Consider the following 16664-nt stretch of genomic DNA (forward strand, 5'->3'; position numbering starts at 1 on the left):
CACTCTATTGATTTCCAGCAGCACTATTAAATTCTTACTAGTTTACTAGAGTCAGATACCATCTGCATTTGAGCCACTCTACACACAGAAAGAAGAAAGTGGAAAAAAAAGGCCCAAACCAACACGCCCTCAAAGCCTGTACAAACACAAGATTTGCCAGTTTCTGAGAGAACTCTGCTGTTTCCATTAGGTTTCTTGGCTGGCAATACTACCTCTTATTTCCATTGTCATAAGAATTGATTCTGAATTGCTGCCTGCATTGCCAATGCTCAGAAAAATCTGCACAAACTGCAGTGAGGCCAGAAAGATCCTCATAGCCAGAATGATCACAAGAGCACTGCTGTGTTGGATTCAACCAGACTCAGTCTACCCAGGACTCCTCTCTGATACCAGGCTGGCAGCAGGTACTTGAGAAGTGTCAGATAAGGGCAGAGACTGACCCTCCCCATGGGACAGCACTCCCAGATTATCATGAGCAGTCATTTAGGGATTTCCAAATGGATTATAAATGAGCTGACACTTGCTCTGTGCAACTGGTTCATCTGCCTTAGCCCTTCTCTGATGAAGTACTCTTGTATGCATAATAAAACTCATCTGGTTCTCACCATTAACGTGGTGGTGGCAATTAACTCCAATGAAGGCTTCATTTAGAAGCAGTTCCTTGCAGAGCCAATGCCAGCTCCACCAGCTTCACTGCCCTGGGGCTCCCTGCACAGAATCCCTCAGTGTGGCTTCTGCTGAGGTGTCTGGAGCTCTCAGAAAAAACCTCTGTCTACCTACAGCTATGAAGATATACACCTCATTATGGGTGGTTTTCTGAGTATCTTCCACTGCCAGATCCAAGAAGCAAAACCAGACCAAACTTGCCCCCTTTTCATTCATCAGCTGAGAGTGACCTTTGCAGTAAGTCCCAGACCTTGTAGGAGGAAGGAGAATCTCTGCTGCACTGGGATGTCTAAGAATTATGATCCAATTCCCCTTTTCTCCAGTGTCAACAATAGCTGGCATTGGTTCCTTCAGCCCAAACTCTCCTCTGTTATTTTATGAGGTGTCAGAGCTGATGAACCGGAGAGGGCTGCCATCCAGCTCTCCCTGAGCTGTTAATCTTGCAGCCCATCCACCTGAATTATGAGGCTCGTTTCCTGTGTTTTACACAGTTATTTGTGATCTTAATTTATTTTAAAATGCTTGCTCAGTCCTAATGTGTCCGGACAGCAGTAGCAAGCTGAGGTTATAATAGCATTTATCACTTCTCCTGACTGTGGTGAGAGGCTGTGCTGGGCTGCATGCTGATTGCTCACTTGGGCCACCTAGGTTTCATTACCCACTTCTTAATGGGCAAGTTTGACATCTATTAGAGAGAAATCCTCTCAGAGTGAAACACTGGCAAAGTAGAAATTCCAGTTACTCATTTTAATGAGAGACAAGGAAGAAAGAACAGAGGGCTTTGATGGAACACAACCCACCACGTACTTATCCCATTAAGGCTACACAGCACAACCCCACGGCAACCTGCCCTGAGCCAAAGCCTGGCTCACAAATGACAGGTACCTTGGCAAAGATAAATCAAACCCTTGAGACATGACACAGAGAAATCTCCCAGAGAGAAACCAGGTCATTTTTAACACACGGAGCACTGGCTCCTCCACAGCTGCGGTCACGGCAGCGCGAGGGCTGGAGCCTTGCTGGAGCCACCGGTGTTATTTGTGTTTTGTGTGTGGAGGAAAAATGAAAAGTCTGTGCAAGCAGCAGTGTGGGTGTGGGAGGCACAAATGCTGAACAGCCATCCCAGGCTCTCCTGCTCACCGTGGAGCACAAACCCACTGCCACCGAGAGACAGAGACTGGCTTGTCAGGGAAGAAGACAAATGCATTGAAATGTCCCCAAGAGGCTGAGGCAGCTCTTGGAACAGCTCTAACAGTCAGAGGGACCGGGCAAACAGCACAGTGACATTCCCACAGAGGCTGCTGGTGTGGTGAGCTGAGAGATCAGCCAGCAGACCAAGTTACAGCCCAAGGTACAGTCCCAGCTGAATTTCACTTGATAATGAGCTGAACACTGTCTTTGAATCCCTCCAGTCATCTGTACACTATGAAAAACCTGGCATCACCTTCTCACACTGGGACAACTACTTCTGCTCTCAGAAATCCCGGTGGACTTGGAGCAAGAATGCAAAAAAGGATGAAAATGGACTACACAGGCCCGAAAAAGTTGTTCACAGCCCTATCCCTCACTGGAGTGTTGCCTCCCAGGCACAGACGTCTGCTGGCATTGCTCTATATTTTTTGTAGTAAAACACAGCTTTGTCCCTCTTCTCCCTAGGAACTGATATTTTTATAGAATTGCAAAACAAATAATCACAGTATCTGGATTTTTAGTGCTCTTACAAATTGCTTTTCCTATATTTAGGTTTAACTCTTCCTCCAGTTATGTGAAGAAATTTGAAAGTAAGACCTATTTTCCTGTTTATATCAAGAAGACTAGATAATATTTGACTATACAACTTAACATTGTTAGACAAACCAGGCTTAAAAACCCAACACTACTAATCCTAGAAATTTGATATAACCTATGGAAAAGTCAAATTCACTGCCTAGGTCTTGTCCAAAATTTTGTTCAACTGCAGCTGCTCCATGGTCAGAGAGAAGGTTTTGTGCTCTGGAGTAATCTGTTTTCTCTTTCAGGAACATGACCTTTGCTTTGAGGTCACAACCTGCTCTCTGCTTTGTTATTATACATAACAGAGGAGCACCCAGAGACATCCAGCAAGGATGGATTGAGCTCGTCACTGAGCTGTGCATCTGGTGAAACATCAGTCCCTGTCCCAGACGGGGAGCAGCTGAAGTGTGAGACGGGAGATGAAAGGTACCTTAGACGAGGAGACGTGTGAAGCACGAGGTAAGAGTGAGCTGATTATGAGCAGTAAAGCAGTGAGAATTGCAGGGCACCACCTGCAGGGCCCTTTCCAGTGGTGGGGAAGGACTTGGCTGTAGGTGTGAGAGGGAAAGGTATCGTGGCTGGAGTCGAAGCGTGGACTGAACCTGCTGCCCCCGGGCTTGTATTTGTCTCCTGTCCACAGAAATCCATATTCAGCACTGATGTACCATAATCATTCTGTCCTGCTGGCACAGGTGTGAGAATTTGGTGCAGTACATGGAGGCTGGAAGAGCAGGAATCTGGCAGTGCCAATTCACACCTCCAGCCTAACTCAAAAACTGGAGGAAGACTCAGCAGAATCAGGAGGTACCACATCTTGTGCACACTGCTTGGAGGAATTAGCACAAAGCAAACTAGCTGGGGAGTAAGGGGGTGTAAAGGGCTCAGCAAAGGAGTCAAACAAGTAGGGAACCTGGAACAGTGGAGCTCACCCAGCAGGAATTCATGAGAGCTTGTACTATTCCTGCAGCTTTACTGTTCCCACAATAACACAACAGAGAAATACCTGCGAGCTCGGCAGCTGCAAGGCACACACCCCACACCCAACGAGAGCCACACAGGGACAGGGATCAGGCAAGAATGGGGAGAACTTCTCCAGGGGAAATAACCCTTCCCATCCAGCGTGCAAGGCCCTGCCCAGCATTCCACACCAACACAACCTTGTTAAGGATGATGTTCAGCCTCTCAGATTCGCAGTCCACCACCACCAGCCTTTCTTTCTTCTTCTCCAGCTCCTGGAAGAGCATTCGGTAGCCCTCCTCTGTTGTTGTCAGGATGTTGACAGCTGTCACCTGCCAGTTCTTCTCAGCTGCAGTGTCCAGCACTTTCTGCAGGACTGACAACCCTATGATGGGAAGAGAAGGGGGAGAGCCAGGTTTTAGTTGTGCAATGGCATCTTTCCATCCTCCTGACAGCCTGTGTAGCTGCCTCCAGCCAGGCTGGAGATGGAGTCATGAGAGTGCAGCAGAACTACAGAGAGCAGCTAATAGTCTAGATCTGACCCAGCTGGGCTAGGATTAATGACTCCTGCTTTTTCTGTCTCAGCACAGATGATTCCAGGCCTAATTTTCCTTTGTAATCAGCAGATCAGTCTCGTTGATCAGGCCCTGCTGTGGGATTCAGATAAGAACTCTAATCCCCATCTCCCTGTCTGTCCCATCCCAAATAACTTGATTTCTCTTACCCATCGTTTCCTTCTTGACTTTGATCTGTTTAGGCTATGTGCCCCTAGGGGTAGGGACACCCTCAGCTACCACAGCACACAGTCATACTCAGCATCCTTCTCTCTCAGCAGCATCTCACCTGGAGACCATTACTTCTAGAATTATGTTGCCTAAATTATACACAGAACTTTCCAGAGGAGACGCACACAGCAATTCTCTGTCCTTTTGGGGTATTCAGCATGTCCATGCCTCATGATAACAGAAAGCAGCTGGGATGCTTTCATACTTTCTCCTTGCCTCTAAAGCCCATCCTGTCCCTTCAGGGGATAATTATAACTTCCAAGACAGAGATGTGAATCACCTTACCTCTGCCCTATCCTCCACTAGTCTGCTTTGCTTGCAGCCTCTAAGCCTGGAACTTTAAAGGCATCTGAGAACTGGGAAAACTGAATCATGGAGCAATGAGCTCTCTGGCCCTGTTCATGGTTTACAAAGTTAGATAATATCTTCCATTACCCCACAAAGCTTTTTGCTCTTTTATATAGAAAACTGACAGGCAGTAAACACAGGGAACTTGGAGTTTTCCAAGCTGTCTGCCACAAACACACATTTCACACCTGGCTGTGGGCTTAGGTAAGACCTGAGCAAGTGTCTGCTCATGTTTGTAAACTTGGAACTCAGTGGCCTTGAGTTTGACAGACCAGTTCAATATGGGACCTACTGAATAGAAACAATTCCCCCACTTCAAATTCAAAACCATTTGCACATCAAGTATTTCCCTGGTGTTGATGGGGCTCAGACCTGACCCCGTGAACACACACACACACACACACACACACACACACACACACACGGGGTCAGGCTCATCCTTCATTTAGATCAATGCCCACCTTCAGCAGAAAGGGACATTTAGAAAAAAACAGAGCACAGGGAAGGCGTAGGGTGACTCAACCTCCAGCAATTCACAATTTTGGAGGCAAAGACTCCTTCCAGACCACTGTCTTTAACTGCCTGGTAACCCCTCCCACACAGCTGCCACTTACCCCGGTCAGCATCGTAAATATACACGAACTTCTGCCAGCTGTAGTGCTCGATGACGCTGATGAGGGCATCCTGGAGCTCTGGGCGGAGCTGGAGGACAAACTGGTTGGAGGTTTCGACGGGGAAGCTTGGTGTTATGAAGCAGACGTGGAGAGCCCCGCAGAAAGACGTGAGCATGTTGACGGTCCTTCTCTCATAAAACCCAAAGATGGCATAGACGCCCTTGGAGAACTGCGAGCAGACTGCAGGAGCAGAGAGAAAGGTCGTGAAGGCAGAAATTCGAGGAGGTTTCTCAGCAATGTCACCAAAATAAACCTTTTCCCTGAGATAAGCTGTGGGCTCTCTCTGGACTAGATAATTTTCCCTCAAGGGGGTGGGTTGGTGAAAGCAACCTGTGAAGAACAGGGCTTGTGGCCTCCACAGACCTGCTTTACTTTTGATAAGCAGAAGTGACTCAGAAGAATGAAACCAGTGTCCCTAGGGCTCTGCTGAAGATTTTGCTGCTTCTGGGTTATCTGGACATGGGAACCCCTCGGCAGAAAGAGTCTACTGAAGCCCTGGATGCATTCACAAAGCAGAAAGAAAGCCTTTGCACAGCTTTGTGGACAACGACTCCAGAAGGAAACCCTGGGTTTAACCTCAGGAGGTGAGGAAACCACTCTGAGAGGGCATCTCAGCAAAGGTTCACCAAGGTTCAACGCTGTCACAGCCCCGCTCCAGGGGGATCTGTCCTGGGGCATGAGCTGCTGGCACTGAGTCGGAGCCTCTGACACTGGGAGTGTGTTGGTTCTTGGGAACACAACTTTGACAACTTCTGGTTTCCTCACAAAGCCATGGAGACAGGGCTGTGTGCCCAGTGAGGTATCAGCAGTGTCCTGGGAGGTCTCTACCAGGAGGGTTTGCTGGGTTCCCTGGCAGGTGTCTGTCTGCCTTCAGCCCGTGGTGCTGTGCTGTGCAGGGAGGGCTCCCTTGGGTTGGAGACCTTCTCTGGAGAGCACTTAATGAGATCGTGGGAGCTGCTGGGAAAATGCCTCAGGAGCTCAGTGAGGTAGACAGAGTTCACACTTTGGGTTGTAAAATTCAGCCCCTGGGACAGTCAGACTCATTTAATATCACCCCTGTTTATGGCACATCCCAAGTTACCATCAATAAATCTCCAAGCTGGAGGTGGTGGCAGTGACAGAAGTTTTCCTGTGTCAGAACTCTTGGCACTCCTGTCTCCTCCTCTTGTCACTCTGACTCTGAAGACCTTTGGCTGTGACATTTATACTGACTCGACACTTCACACATCACTCGCCTGCCCTCCCAACCCAAGTGCAGGCTGAGGAGTTGGATGTGACATGCTGGGGTCCCCTGGCAAGTGCTCTGAGGTGCTCAGGACTCCCCTGACCTGGTTTCTGCTGGTAATTGAACCTTCTGCATGTGTGGCTGCAGACAGGCTCGTAAGCATGAGCTCCTTGCATCCTTAGCTGGGCTCCATGCGAGCTCTGTCCCTCCAGCAGGGACCCAAAGTAAATCCCGGCTGTCTTGCAGCCATCCTGGAAAAGATTGCCTTGTTCCTCACTTCTCTACTGCCAGCACCAAACATTCAGAGGGAAGAGCAAGAAATTCTGCTTCCCACTGTGCAAAGCAAGTCCCTGCTCCCATCTCACTCCCAAAACGAAGCAGCCAGGCTTCGTGCTGGTGCTGAGAGCTGAGAACAGAACCTCACAAGACAGATGAAATTTTTTCCTTTCTCTTGGAGCTGAGCCCAGTTTTTGGGCATCCCAGTCCCTCTGTTTGTTCGCAGGGTCACTCATCCTCTTTTCACTGATTAGCACCTGTGATCTCAGCATTTTCCTCCCACAAGGGAATTTGCTGTTCTGCAGGGCAGGGACACCTCACAAAGCCCGAAGCGAGACGGAAATAACCCCCTCTTCTCTTTATTTTCACAGCAGTGCCTCTCTTTGCAATCAGCAATTGTGTCTGTATCAGCTGGAGTCACTGCCCTCATCATGAGACTGACACATTCAGGAAGAAAAGTAGCAGATATGGATAGAAATAGTCTGAGCATTGTTTCCATGTGACTGGAGCAGTGGGTCTAATGAACGGTGCGAGATACCATACGTAGGAGATCAGAACGTGATCTCCGGGGACCCAGGATTCAGCCTCACTGAATGATTAAAGAGACATTTTCGGGACAGCTGAACAATCCAGTACAATTAATAATCCAGACAATAAACTTAGTTGGCTTGGTTTGTTTTGTTTCAGGCAAGGCATGGCTTCCTTGGATTTTCTTTTCTATTTGAAAGGAATCTATCATTTTTAATTTTAATTTTTTAACTCTGTGGCTCAGTCACGCTCAGGCATCCCTCCTACACTGTTCTGAGACATCATCAGTGCCAGCATTCGAAACAGATTGTACCAAAGACAGCTGGGAGAGTGAACACTCTTTATCATTAGTAAGTTTGGAAAGAACCCTCACTTGCTTTGTACTTGCAGGCTAAGAGGGGCTGTGGACAAGGCAGATAATTTGGAAAAAAGAAAGGCTTGCCAAGGGCTATCTCCCAAATAAAAACAAAGAAACTCTTGTGTCAGTTAATCTGGAGAAATGAAGAGTGAGAGCTGCAGCCACCTTTCTGGGACTGAACTTGGCATAACGTAAAAGCAGTGGCTGCAAAATTATGCAGATCCCAGGGCTATTTTAAATTACAGATGCTCCAAATGAATTTACACAGCAAAACTTAAATTACTTGCTCGTTATTTAATACACTAAGAGATTGCTGGAACTTCTTTACGTTTCCTTTAATCATTTTATGAAGCAAATTTGTTAATCTGTTCTCATTTGATTGCTGTGCATCTTCCTAATAACATACTACTAAGAATTGTAAACCTTAAGTAGAGGAAACAAATATTTTAAGCTCTGGTTTTTTTTCGTAGGGACAAGCAGTCACTAGCCTCCAACTGATGGTTTTCTGAAAAGATTAAGAAACATAAAAGAGATGAAGATCATGCTGGAATGGAAGGTCCAAGAAGTTGAGCTCTCCTGGTCCATTGGCTGGTGACATCATCACCCATTCCAAGCCTTGTGCCAGCTATCTGTGAGCAGCTGGCTGGCCCCAGCCCAGCTTTTCCTGCAGAGGAGAGCTGCAGTCAGCCTGGAGACCAGCTCCAGCAGCTGAATTTGGACAGCTCCACCTCAAGCTCGTTCCTGCAGGCAGAGATCTGGGTGAAATCCAACAGCGTAAGTGTTTGCCTATCCCAAGGTGTGAGCACGAGTGAGGAGGGTTTGCTTGGATGCAAATGCAGAGATCTGTGACTGTTTGCATGTGCTGTTTGTGGCCTCTGGGCTGCATAGCAGGAAAGGACAGAGAACGTCAGTTCTGGGCTGTACCTGTGCTCATATGTTACATTGAATTTGTACTTAATTACAGAATAATTTCCCTCTAAAGTAGCCCTTGGAAAATACAGATCATAACGATTGATAATCATGGCAACTACCACTGTGTTCTCCCTGATTAGTCTTGTTTAATTGATCAGTTTGGGATTTGTGGCCGGGACATTCCCAGTGTGTGCTGCACCTGGCCACATGGACACCCCATATCCCTCCTTCTCCAGGCACAGGATTTCTTCCTGAGATCTCTAGTGCTGTTCAACAAGGAAAATTAGGTAAAAGCAGAGGCATTAACTAGATTGTAATTTGTCATGCTGGAGAGAAAATGCAGTGACAGCCACCTGCTCTCTGCACACAGCTCTGCAGAGTGTCTGTTGCAGCCAGGTGAGGTGAGAACTCATCTGACCGCTCTAAAAACATTTCTAACTTACAGCAAAAATCAAATTAGTTTGTAAGTTAGTTAAAAAGTGACTGATGTGGTAGAACAAGCAGGGGAGGCTGCCCTCTCTCCCTGTGGAACGGTAGCCATTGCAGAGCCATTGAATTCAGATGAGGAAAAAGCATCTGTGATTCACTCATTCTTGGAATCCACAGACTCTAGAATTTCTAGTCCTGCAGTTTTTCTCAGAAGTTCTCTTTTCATATGGAAATACTCAAGGTAAAGAATGCACATCAGAGAGAAAAACTGATTTTACTGAAAGTACACACAGGAGAGGGCACCTTCTAGGGAGCTGAAGAGAGGCAGCTCTGGCCACTTTTGAAGGTGCTTCCAAGAAAAAGAAAAATACATCAGTAAATACATTGACACTCACAACTTTAAAATGCACATTTTCTCTGTGGAAGAGGAAAGCAAAAGAGGTGTTTTGAGTCTATAAAAATTCATGGTGGAATTTTCTTTTGGCTGCAGCTCTTAACCAGAGTGAGTAGATGAACAAGACTGATTTCTGCATTTAGGAGACTCAGAGGTATTTTGCAAGTGGGGTTTGACCTAATCCACATGAAAGGCAGATGTCAGATAAAACAGACATCTCTTTTAGGTTTTGGTTAAAGAAGATAGCCCAAAAAGTTTCTCTCAGAAACCATCACCACAAAGAGGGGCTGAAACAATCTCAGCATTTGAGGGAGGAGGAAGGGCAAATGGGCTGCACAGAAGGATGGAAATGAGGATTTGGTCTCCAGCAGCGAAAACTGTGCATTCTGCTGAGAATCTGCAAACAAGACTGCAAAAAGGGAACTGCTCCCCAGGGACACAGCTGGGGAGGAAGCCTGGTAGGAGATCCTGGGGACTGCTCATCTGCCGTTTCATTTAGAAGCAGAATTTTCACCATTTCACTGAGTTTAAGACTAGAAAGGGACATTAGATCATTTCTACTGACTTCTTGCATCTCATGGACTATTAAGTTTCACCCAGCTACCCCTGGAGGGAGCCAATAATATGGCTTAGTTGACTCTTAGGAGATTCAGCTGCTGCATGTGCCTCTGTCAGGGAACAGAAGTAGCAGAGACAGTGCTAATACCCTAAGCCACAAGAGCAGTAAAAAACCTGATTAAATGAAATATCCCCAGATGTTCCTCACAAATGATGTGTGTTCTCACTTGCAAGAGGGGACAGAAACCCCTGATGGTCCCTGCCAGGTCTCAGAGGCCTTCCTGAGCCTGGAGAATATCATGGCATCTAGGAGGGAAGACACTGCACCCTCTCCAGGAAAGCTGTTCCTACAGTGCTGAGCTGGAGATGTGACCAAATTATTCCCCATAGCCCAAACAAACAAAAAAAGAGAAAAATATAGAGTTCAAGATAAGAAGAAATCTTTGAAACCACTCAGCCCAGCACACACCAGAATGAACAAATGCCTTTTAAAAATTGCAAGTAAGTGTGGCCAGATTTTGAGGCCACACAATTACAATAAAATAGTGATCTCAGTTATGTCAGTTATCCCCTGCAATGCCTGCAGCCCCAATATCATCTTCATGTGCCCAAGCCTCCTGGGACACAGAACCAACACCCTCACCAGCAGCAAAACATACTCATTGACAACAGTGGTGTCAAGAGGCAGTTCCCACATGCTTCCCTTTGCTCACTTGGAGTGTGTTTGTGCACATGTGGGAAAGAGGAGGGAGGATATGCATGCATAATTAATTCTTAGCATGCCCTGCCTGGAGGCGACCCTCACATGGTGATGGAGAACCTGACATCAGGTTGGCAAAGCTGGTGGAGTTCCAAGGAAAGAGCACTGGTGTCTGCTGCAATTAGGATCAGCTCAGCTCTCCTCCCGAATGTTTGTCCTCACAGCTCTCCACTGTGGCGTAGGTGCCAGAGCGCATCTCTTCAGCACATCCCAACGACAGCATGTTCCCACAGATTTCTGGAGCAGGGGAAAGCCAAACAGATTCTACACTCCCCCATTGTTCCACTCATGTATTTAGCTGACAGCAGATATGTCCCACATATTTGATCAACTGCAAATCAGGCTGATGTGATATCACAAGAAATGCATGTTTTTCTTTCAAATGCATAAAAGGCACAGAAGGGTGCTCCCTTCCATCATTTCCCTGCACTGCAGCTCGAATGATCCTGGAAGCTGGAAAGCAGTGTTGGTTTTACATAAAGATCTGCTTTCCTTCCCTCATATTTAAACAATAATCTGTGACTGAAGAGCTGCTCATAAATGCATATGCTGATAGCTTCAATTTTTTCAGTTAAGTTTTCCTGCTTGACAAATGGTTTCCTTCAAGATCAAATTGGATTTGGGGTGCTTCTTTCTCACATGCTGCTGAGTTTTAGGAAACAGAAATAGCAGGGTGGTTTGCTCACCAAAAATGATCAGCATGGACTCTCAGTCATTTAAGATAACTTTTGAATTAAAATCCTGGTGGTGGAAGATACAGTCATGGGGAGTTGACTTTAATCTCTCTAAGGGACCAGCTGAAGATCCTCACCCTTCCACTTGTGTACTTCACATCTTGAAACCTCTTTTTATTTTTCTACTAGACTCTTTGAATGCAGTTCTTATCCAGTGTGACTACAAAACAGGAGAAAAAAATCCAAATATCAAAGGTCTTAATGAGGTCACTGAACTTGTTGAATAAGGAAAGAAGGAAAATGATTATGTTTGTCAAGATTCTACTTGCTTTATTTGTTTTTAAAAGTGTTTTTAATTTTGGATTCCTAATACTTTGTTGAGTCATATGAAGCCAAGAATTAAATATATTGAAGGGTTTACAGTCAACACAAACTATTTCTGAGCACTTTTAATAGGAATTAGATGCAAATCCCCTATGCGCAAGACACTGAGATCAGAAGCATCCTTAAGAGGGTCTCATTTCTTCTGTGGGTAGAATTAAGTTATTATTCTAATAGGGACAGTTTGGTTAACGAGGGTCCTGTGGTTAATGTGTAAGGAGAAATGGGTCCTTTGCCATCTCTGTTTCATATTTGTTATTTAATCATGATTTGGATCTTTGCTTGTGAGGCAACTGCTTTTCTCTGAGCCCATCTGTTCCAGTCCCTTCGCTCAGAGGCTGACTCCTGCACCATGCTCATACAGACCATTTCTGAGCTGGAAACACTGATGCCATGCTCTCAAGCTGTGTAAGGTTCTTGTTGTCTACTTCCTTAATCTCTCCAGTGTCCCATAACAGAGCCACAGCTTTTCCACAGCACTCCCTGCTTTCATAGCTTAAAACCAGAAAAGACGTGCAGAAGGGCTCTGGTGCCTGGAAAAGACTCGGCATTTTTCAGCTCTAATAAAAGATCTGACCTTTCCACCTTGCCTCATTGTTCAAATGGGAGTGTTTCCCTCCATGCCAGTCTGTCTCATTTCTGGGGGACAGCTAGCAAACCCATTTGGGATACAGCCTTCTGAGAGCATTTTGCGGCACATTTTGTCTTTGAAAAATCATAGAATCACAGAATGGTTTGGCTTGGAAGGAACCTTAAAGATGTGCTAGAGCTGTCTGACACCGTTATCAGGTCTGCTGGGCACTCTGGCTTTTTACTGTGTCCAGAGAGAACCCTGCAGAAGATGCTGCTCTGCTGAGTTCCCTTGGAGAAGCAGGAGATCTGCAAAACCAAGTGAATTCTCCTAACCCACAGCTCTCACCTCAAGCTCCCCTGCAGCTACTCTAGAGGGAAGGAGTGATCCCTCAGAGGGCCCCCAGCTGCAGATGGATGTTCCTATGGGACCCACGGACTCAGGAAGACCAGAGATCCCTGCTCTCATCTAACCTTCTGCAATGAAATTGAAAACTCATAATTTGTCCTGATTGAACTCTGTGTCTGAAGCAGAGACATAAATATTAAAGCAAGATTACTACAAATGAAAAAGTGACAGCGATATTGTAAAAGGAGATGAGGAATGAGGGTTGAACCAATTTTCCTTCTGCTTTTTTATTAGATGGCCTTTTGTACTACATTGGTGCTTCTGAAGATAGTGCTGTACAGGGAAAACGAAGTACAGGATCAGGGTGTAAGATTCTGCTGGGAAGCATGAACAACAACAGAGGAAAAGAACAAAGCACCAAACCCCCAGCACGTTTAGACAGTACACAGCACGCTGTTCTTAGTTCACCACAGCATTTAGTTCTGGGCTGTAAGTGCTGAATTATTAAACCAGTAAAGAGGGGAGTGAGGAGTGGGAGGGGGGAAGATAAGCAGTAGCAGAAAGCAGATGTGTCACATAGAGAAGGTCTCGTTGCAGATGGAATACATTTTGTCTTCAATAGCTTCTTTTCTTTCCCTAATACATTATGTTGGTTCACAGACGTTAAAGCCTCAGACTGTCTTCAGTGCAAGCCTCAGGTTCTGGTGAAGATTTTGTAAGGGCCTGTCTTGAAACTGTCTGCAGAAGTTCACACTTACTAAGGACAAAGAGGTTCAAACAGAACCTCTCATACACAGGACAGAGCATCATGTCCTTGGGGGCTTGAAGTGGCAAGTGGTACCTAAACCCACCAGCTGTCACATTATCTATAAATTTTCACATTTTCTATCCACTTTCAGGGCTGCATTACAGGTATCTGCTGAGTTAGCAAAGCAGATGCTCCAAAACCTACATGTGCTATCGCTGCCCCAAAAGTGCCAGCTCTCCTGCAGTCACTGGAGCCATTAGCTTTCTGGGAAGAGCAGAGAAAGGCACAAACCCAGCAAACTACACTCAGCACACAAGGATTAAGCCCTAGAGCACAACCCTTTTGTGCTACCTGTTGCACATTGCGTTCACCTGAGGTCTGTGAAAGCACCAATGGTTTTGAAACACATTTAACATCTCAGCAAGTGCTGAGTTTGGTGCAGAATGACAAGATCTTTTGACGTCTGAGAGTGCTGGTTTTTGTGGGTTTAAGTGCCTCTCTTGGTGGCTCTTTGCTATAGTCGTGTCTTGTAGGGTTTTTATTTTCCCTTTTCACATTAATGCTCCAACCCATTGTGCTCATAGCTTTGCTCAGGCCTACTTAATGTCAGGGGGAATATTACCATTTCTTCCCTGTCATTAGAACTGCTTTAATCCTGTCTGCATTGTGAGGGCAAGAAATGATGAGAGTTACAACATTTTTATTTCCACAGTGCCTCTGAGCACCAGGTTTCACGGAAAATCCCAAACAAACAAGTTTAATCTTGAGATCTTTTAAACCCAGTGGGAGACTGTGTTGTCTGGGGAGCAGGGAGGCAGAAGTGTGGCAGATGGTGAGATCTGGACCTATGGTTTGCAGTTTTATGGTCTCTGCTGAAACTTCTGTGCGAGTCACTCACTGTGGGTGGTGGAACAAACAGTTTACACGAAGTGCACCCAGTCAGGGTGCCCAGATGGAGCCTCTGCAAAGGGGAGATACTTAAACCAGGGCTGCAAGCAGCTCTAGAGGCCAGTTCCCTCTCATGGGAGGTGAAGACATCCATCCCTCTGAGTGAGGTGAATGGTGGGGATGCGGGAGCTGGGAGAACACCTCTCTGCTCCACTGCTCCCACAAACCTGTGGGTAGACCTGGAGCCCCTTGTGAATGCAACCCAAAATACCAATTATCAACCTGGCTGCCCAGTATGACCTTCCACACAAATAAAGTGGAATTTGAGATTTTTCTTCAAAAAATCTCAGGTGAAATCTGTGTCATTTTACCAGCATGACAGAGGGGACTTTTACAGCTACAGGCTTCTCCTTAACCTGTGCTTGGACCCACAACAGTCATCTCCCACAGCGAACTCTCAGGACTAAGGAAAGAACCAAGATGTGGGACAAGCTGCAAACCACACCACCAGTTATATAAAATTACCTTAAACACTTCCAAATTCTTTTGCCTAAAATAATTTTGGGCAACCAAATCCCTTTAATGCTAGTGACAGGTGTTATCCAACACAAAACAGAACTTCAGGAAAGACTTTCCAGCTGGATGTTTTACTTGCAGAACTTGTTATGTCACAATAAATGTGTATGCTAATGAAATATAAAAAATCATCAGCTTTACACAGAGGCCAGTGAAGACACCAGGAGCCTCTCAGTTATCCTGCTGTGGGACTGAGACAATAACCTGGAAAATGGGATGTGTGGCTTAGGGAGAAGAATGTGGGAGCATGCCTAACATTAGGAAACAACTGACATCCCTTCCTGACATGCCGACTTACATGCAAACACCTTCCCTACTGGTTTCTATTCTAGGAGAATTTTTAAACTGCTGAAGAAAGAGACTCTCTAGTGAGCTGCAGAGAGCAAGAGAGATCATGTAAAACACTCTGCATAAATGCAAATTGCAGGGAGGCCAACCAGAGCACAGGAAGGGGAGTTGCTGCAAACCTGGGGTTGTTCATCACTCCAGAGCAGTGACACTGCACACACAGATGCAGGTTCTGCCTCAAGCAGTCACTCAGTGTAAACCAAAGCTGATGACATGATTTAGGCAGCTACTGAGAAAACCCCACTGCTTCTCAGCAGAAACTTTACCTGTAAAATATTATTTAGACAGAAAAGCAGCAGCAGACTGGGGGATGCTAATTTGTACCACTGCTCACCATCAGAGCATCAGAGAGACTTTTTCACTATTCGCCAGGTGTTGCTCAACACTTCTGTTGACATTACAGAGAAATGCCTCTAATGAGATCCATTTGTTCGTGAAACCAGGGTCACTTGCCAGCCAGGGGCAGCAGGTCTTGCACAGAGAGGCACCAGGAGCACCAGCTTTTCAAGGAGTGGAAACATGCCTTGGATTTAACAAATGTTGTGCAAGACTGCTGAGCCATGGAAAGCTTCACACTTCAGGTGTTGGATTTGCTTCCCACAAGGAAAACGGGGAAACACCACCATACAATGGACTCTAGCTGCACAGCAAAAGTGAGCACATGGATGGCTGAAGGTATAATTAACCTAATTAAGGCACCATTTATCCCAGAAGCCTCTGAAGGAAAGGCAGGTGGGACTTCCAGATACAAGAGAAGTTTGGCAGGGCAGAAGCTGCTGCCACTGGTGGGAAGAACCCAAATAAGAACTTTGTGTGGCAGAACAGGCAAAAAGAAACACCCCTGGAACAGGTTTTGTCTCTTGGTGTTTGCAGGAAGGCCGAGGTGCAATGTAAAACCTGTGATTTACACCTCTGGGACTGTCCTAGCTAACCTGTGAGGGCTGTGATATTCTTCTCTCTGTACTGCAACCCACTTTCAGTGCTGAATGTGGCAGAGAAGAGTGTGCAGTGTAGCCTTCACTTCAAGTTCCTGACCCTCCTGCTGGAGTAAAGATTCATTTCCCTGTGAGAGAAATTCTTTCTGGCTGCCCGTATTTAACATGGCAGTGAACATCTGCAGTCATATTTCCAAAGAATTTGTTGTGATCATTCCTCTGCACTGCTAGTCCTGACAGTAGAGCAGTGTCAGCTGAGAGCTGTGGTGGCATTTCCAAAACATGCTTAAATTACTGAGTTCACTGCCATGTCTCTTTAAAGAAGAGATGTTGGGATGGTCTTTAGGTGATTTGGGTATGTAAGGAAGCCATATGGGGCATACAACATCTGAAAATTAGACCTTTGCTAATGTACACTGAAAGCTTGTCTCCTGAGAACTTTTACCGGTGCACTCCTAAGGGAAGAAGCTTTTCTGGCATTGTCTGTGGAGCAATGGAAGAACTGGGGTGTCATGTGCAGGTGTGGTTGACAGAGGATCCCCTGTGCAGGTG

The 16664-nt window shown here is 46.0% G+C and overlaps 1 protein-coding gene across 3 annotated transcripts in view; it reads right to left on the reverse strand.

Annotated features, from left to right (window-relative positions):
- The window catches only part of GRIA1 (glutamate ionotropic receptor AMPA type subunit 1), a 120018-nt gene that overhangs the window by 59211 nt on the left and 44143 nt on the right, over positions 1 to 16664 (reverse strand). For all 3 annotated transcript variants that reach the window (XM_032124704.1, XM_032124703.1, XM_032124705.1), the window contains exons 3-4: positions 5144 to 5383; positions 3597 to 3781 (exon numbers count right to left, since the gene is read on the reverse strand). In XM_032124704.1, the coding sequence (XP_031980595.1) occupies positions 3597 to 3781; positions 5144 to 5383 (425 nt within the window). The remainder of the gene's footprint in view (positions 1 to 3596; positions 3782 to 5143; positions 5384 to 16664) is intronic.

This window comes from Corvus moneduloides, chromosome 15 (genome assembly GCF_009650955.1).
Source record: "Corvus moneduloides isolate bCorMon1 chromosome 15, bCorMon1.pri, whole genome shotgun sequence".
NCBI lineage: Eukaryota > Metazoa > Chordata > Aves > Passeriformes > Corvidae > Corvus > Corvus moneduloides.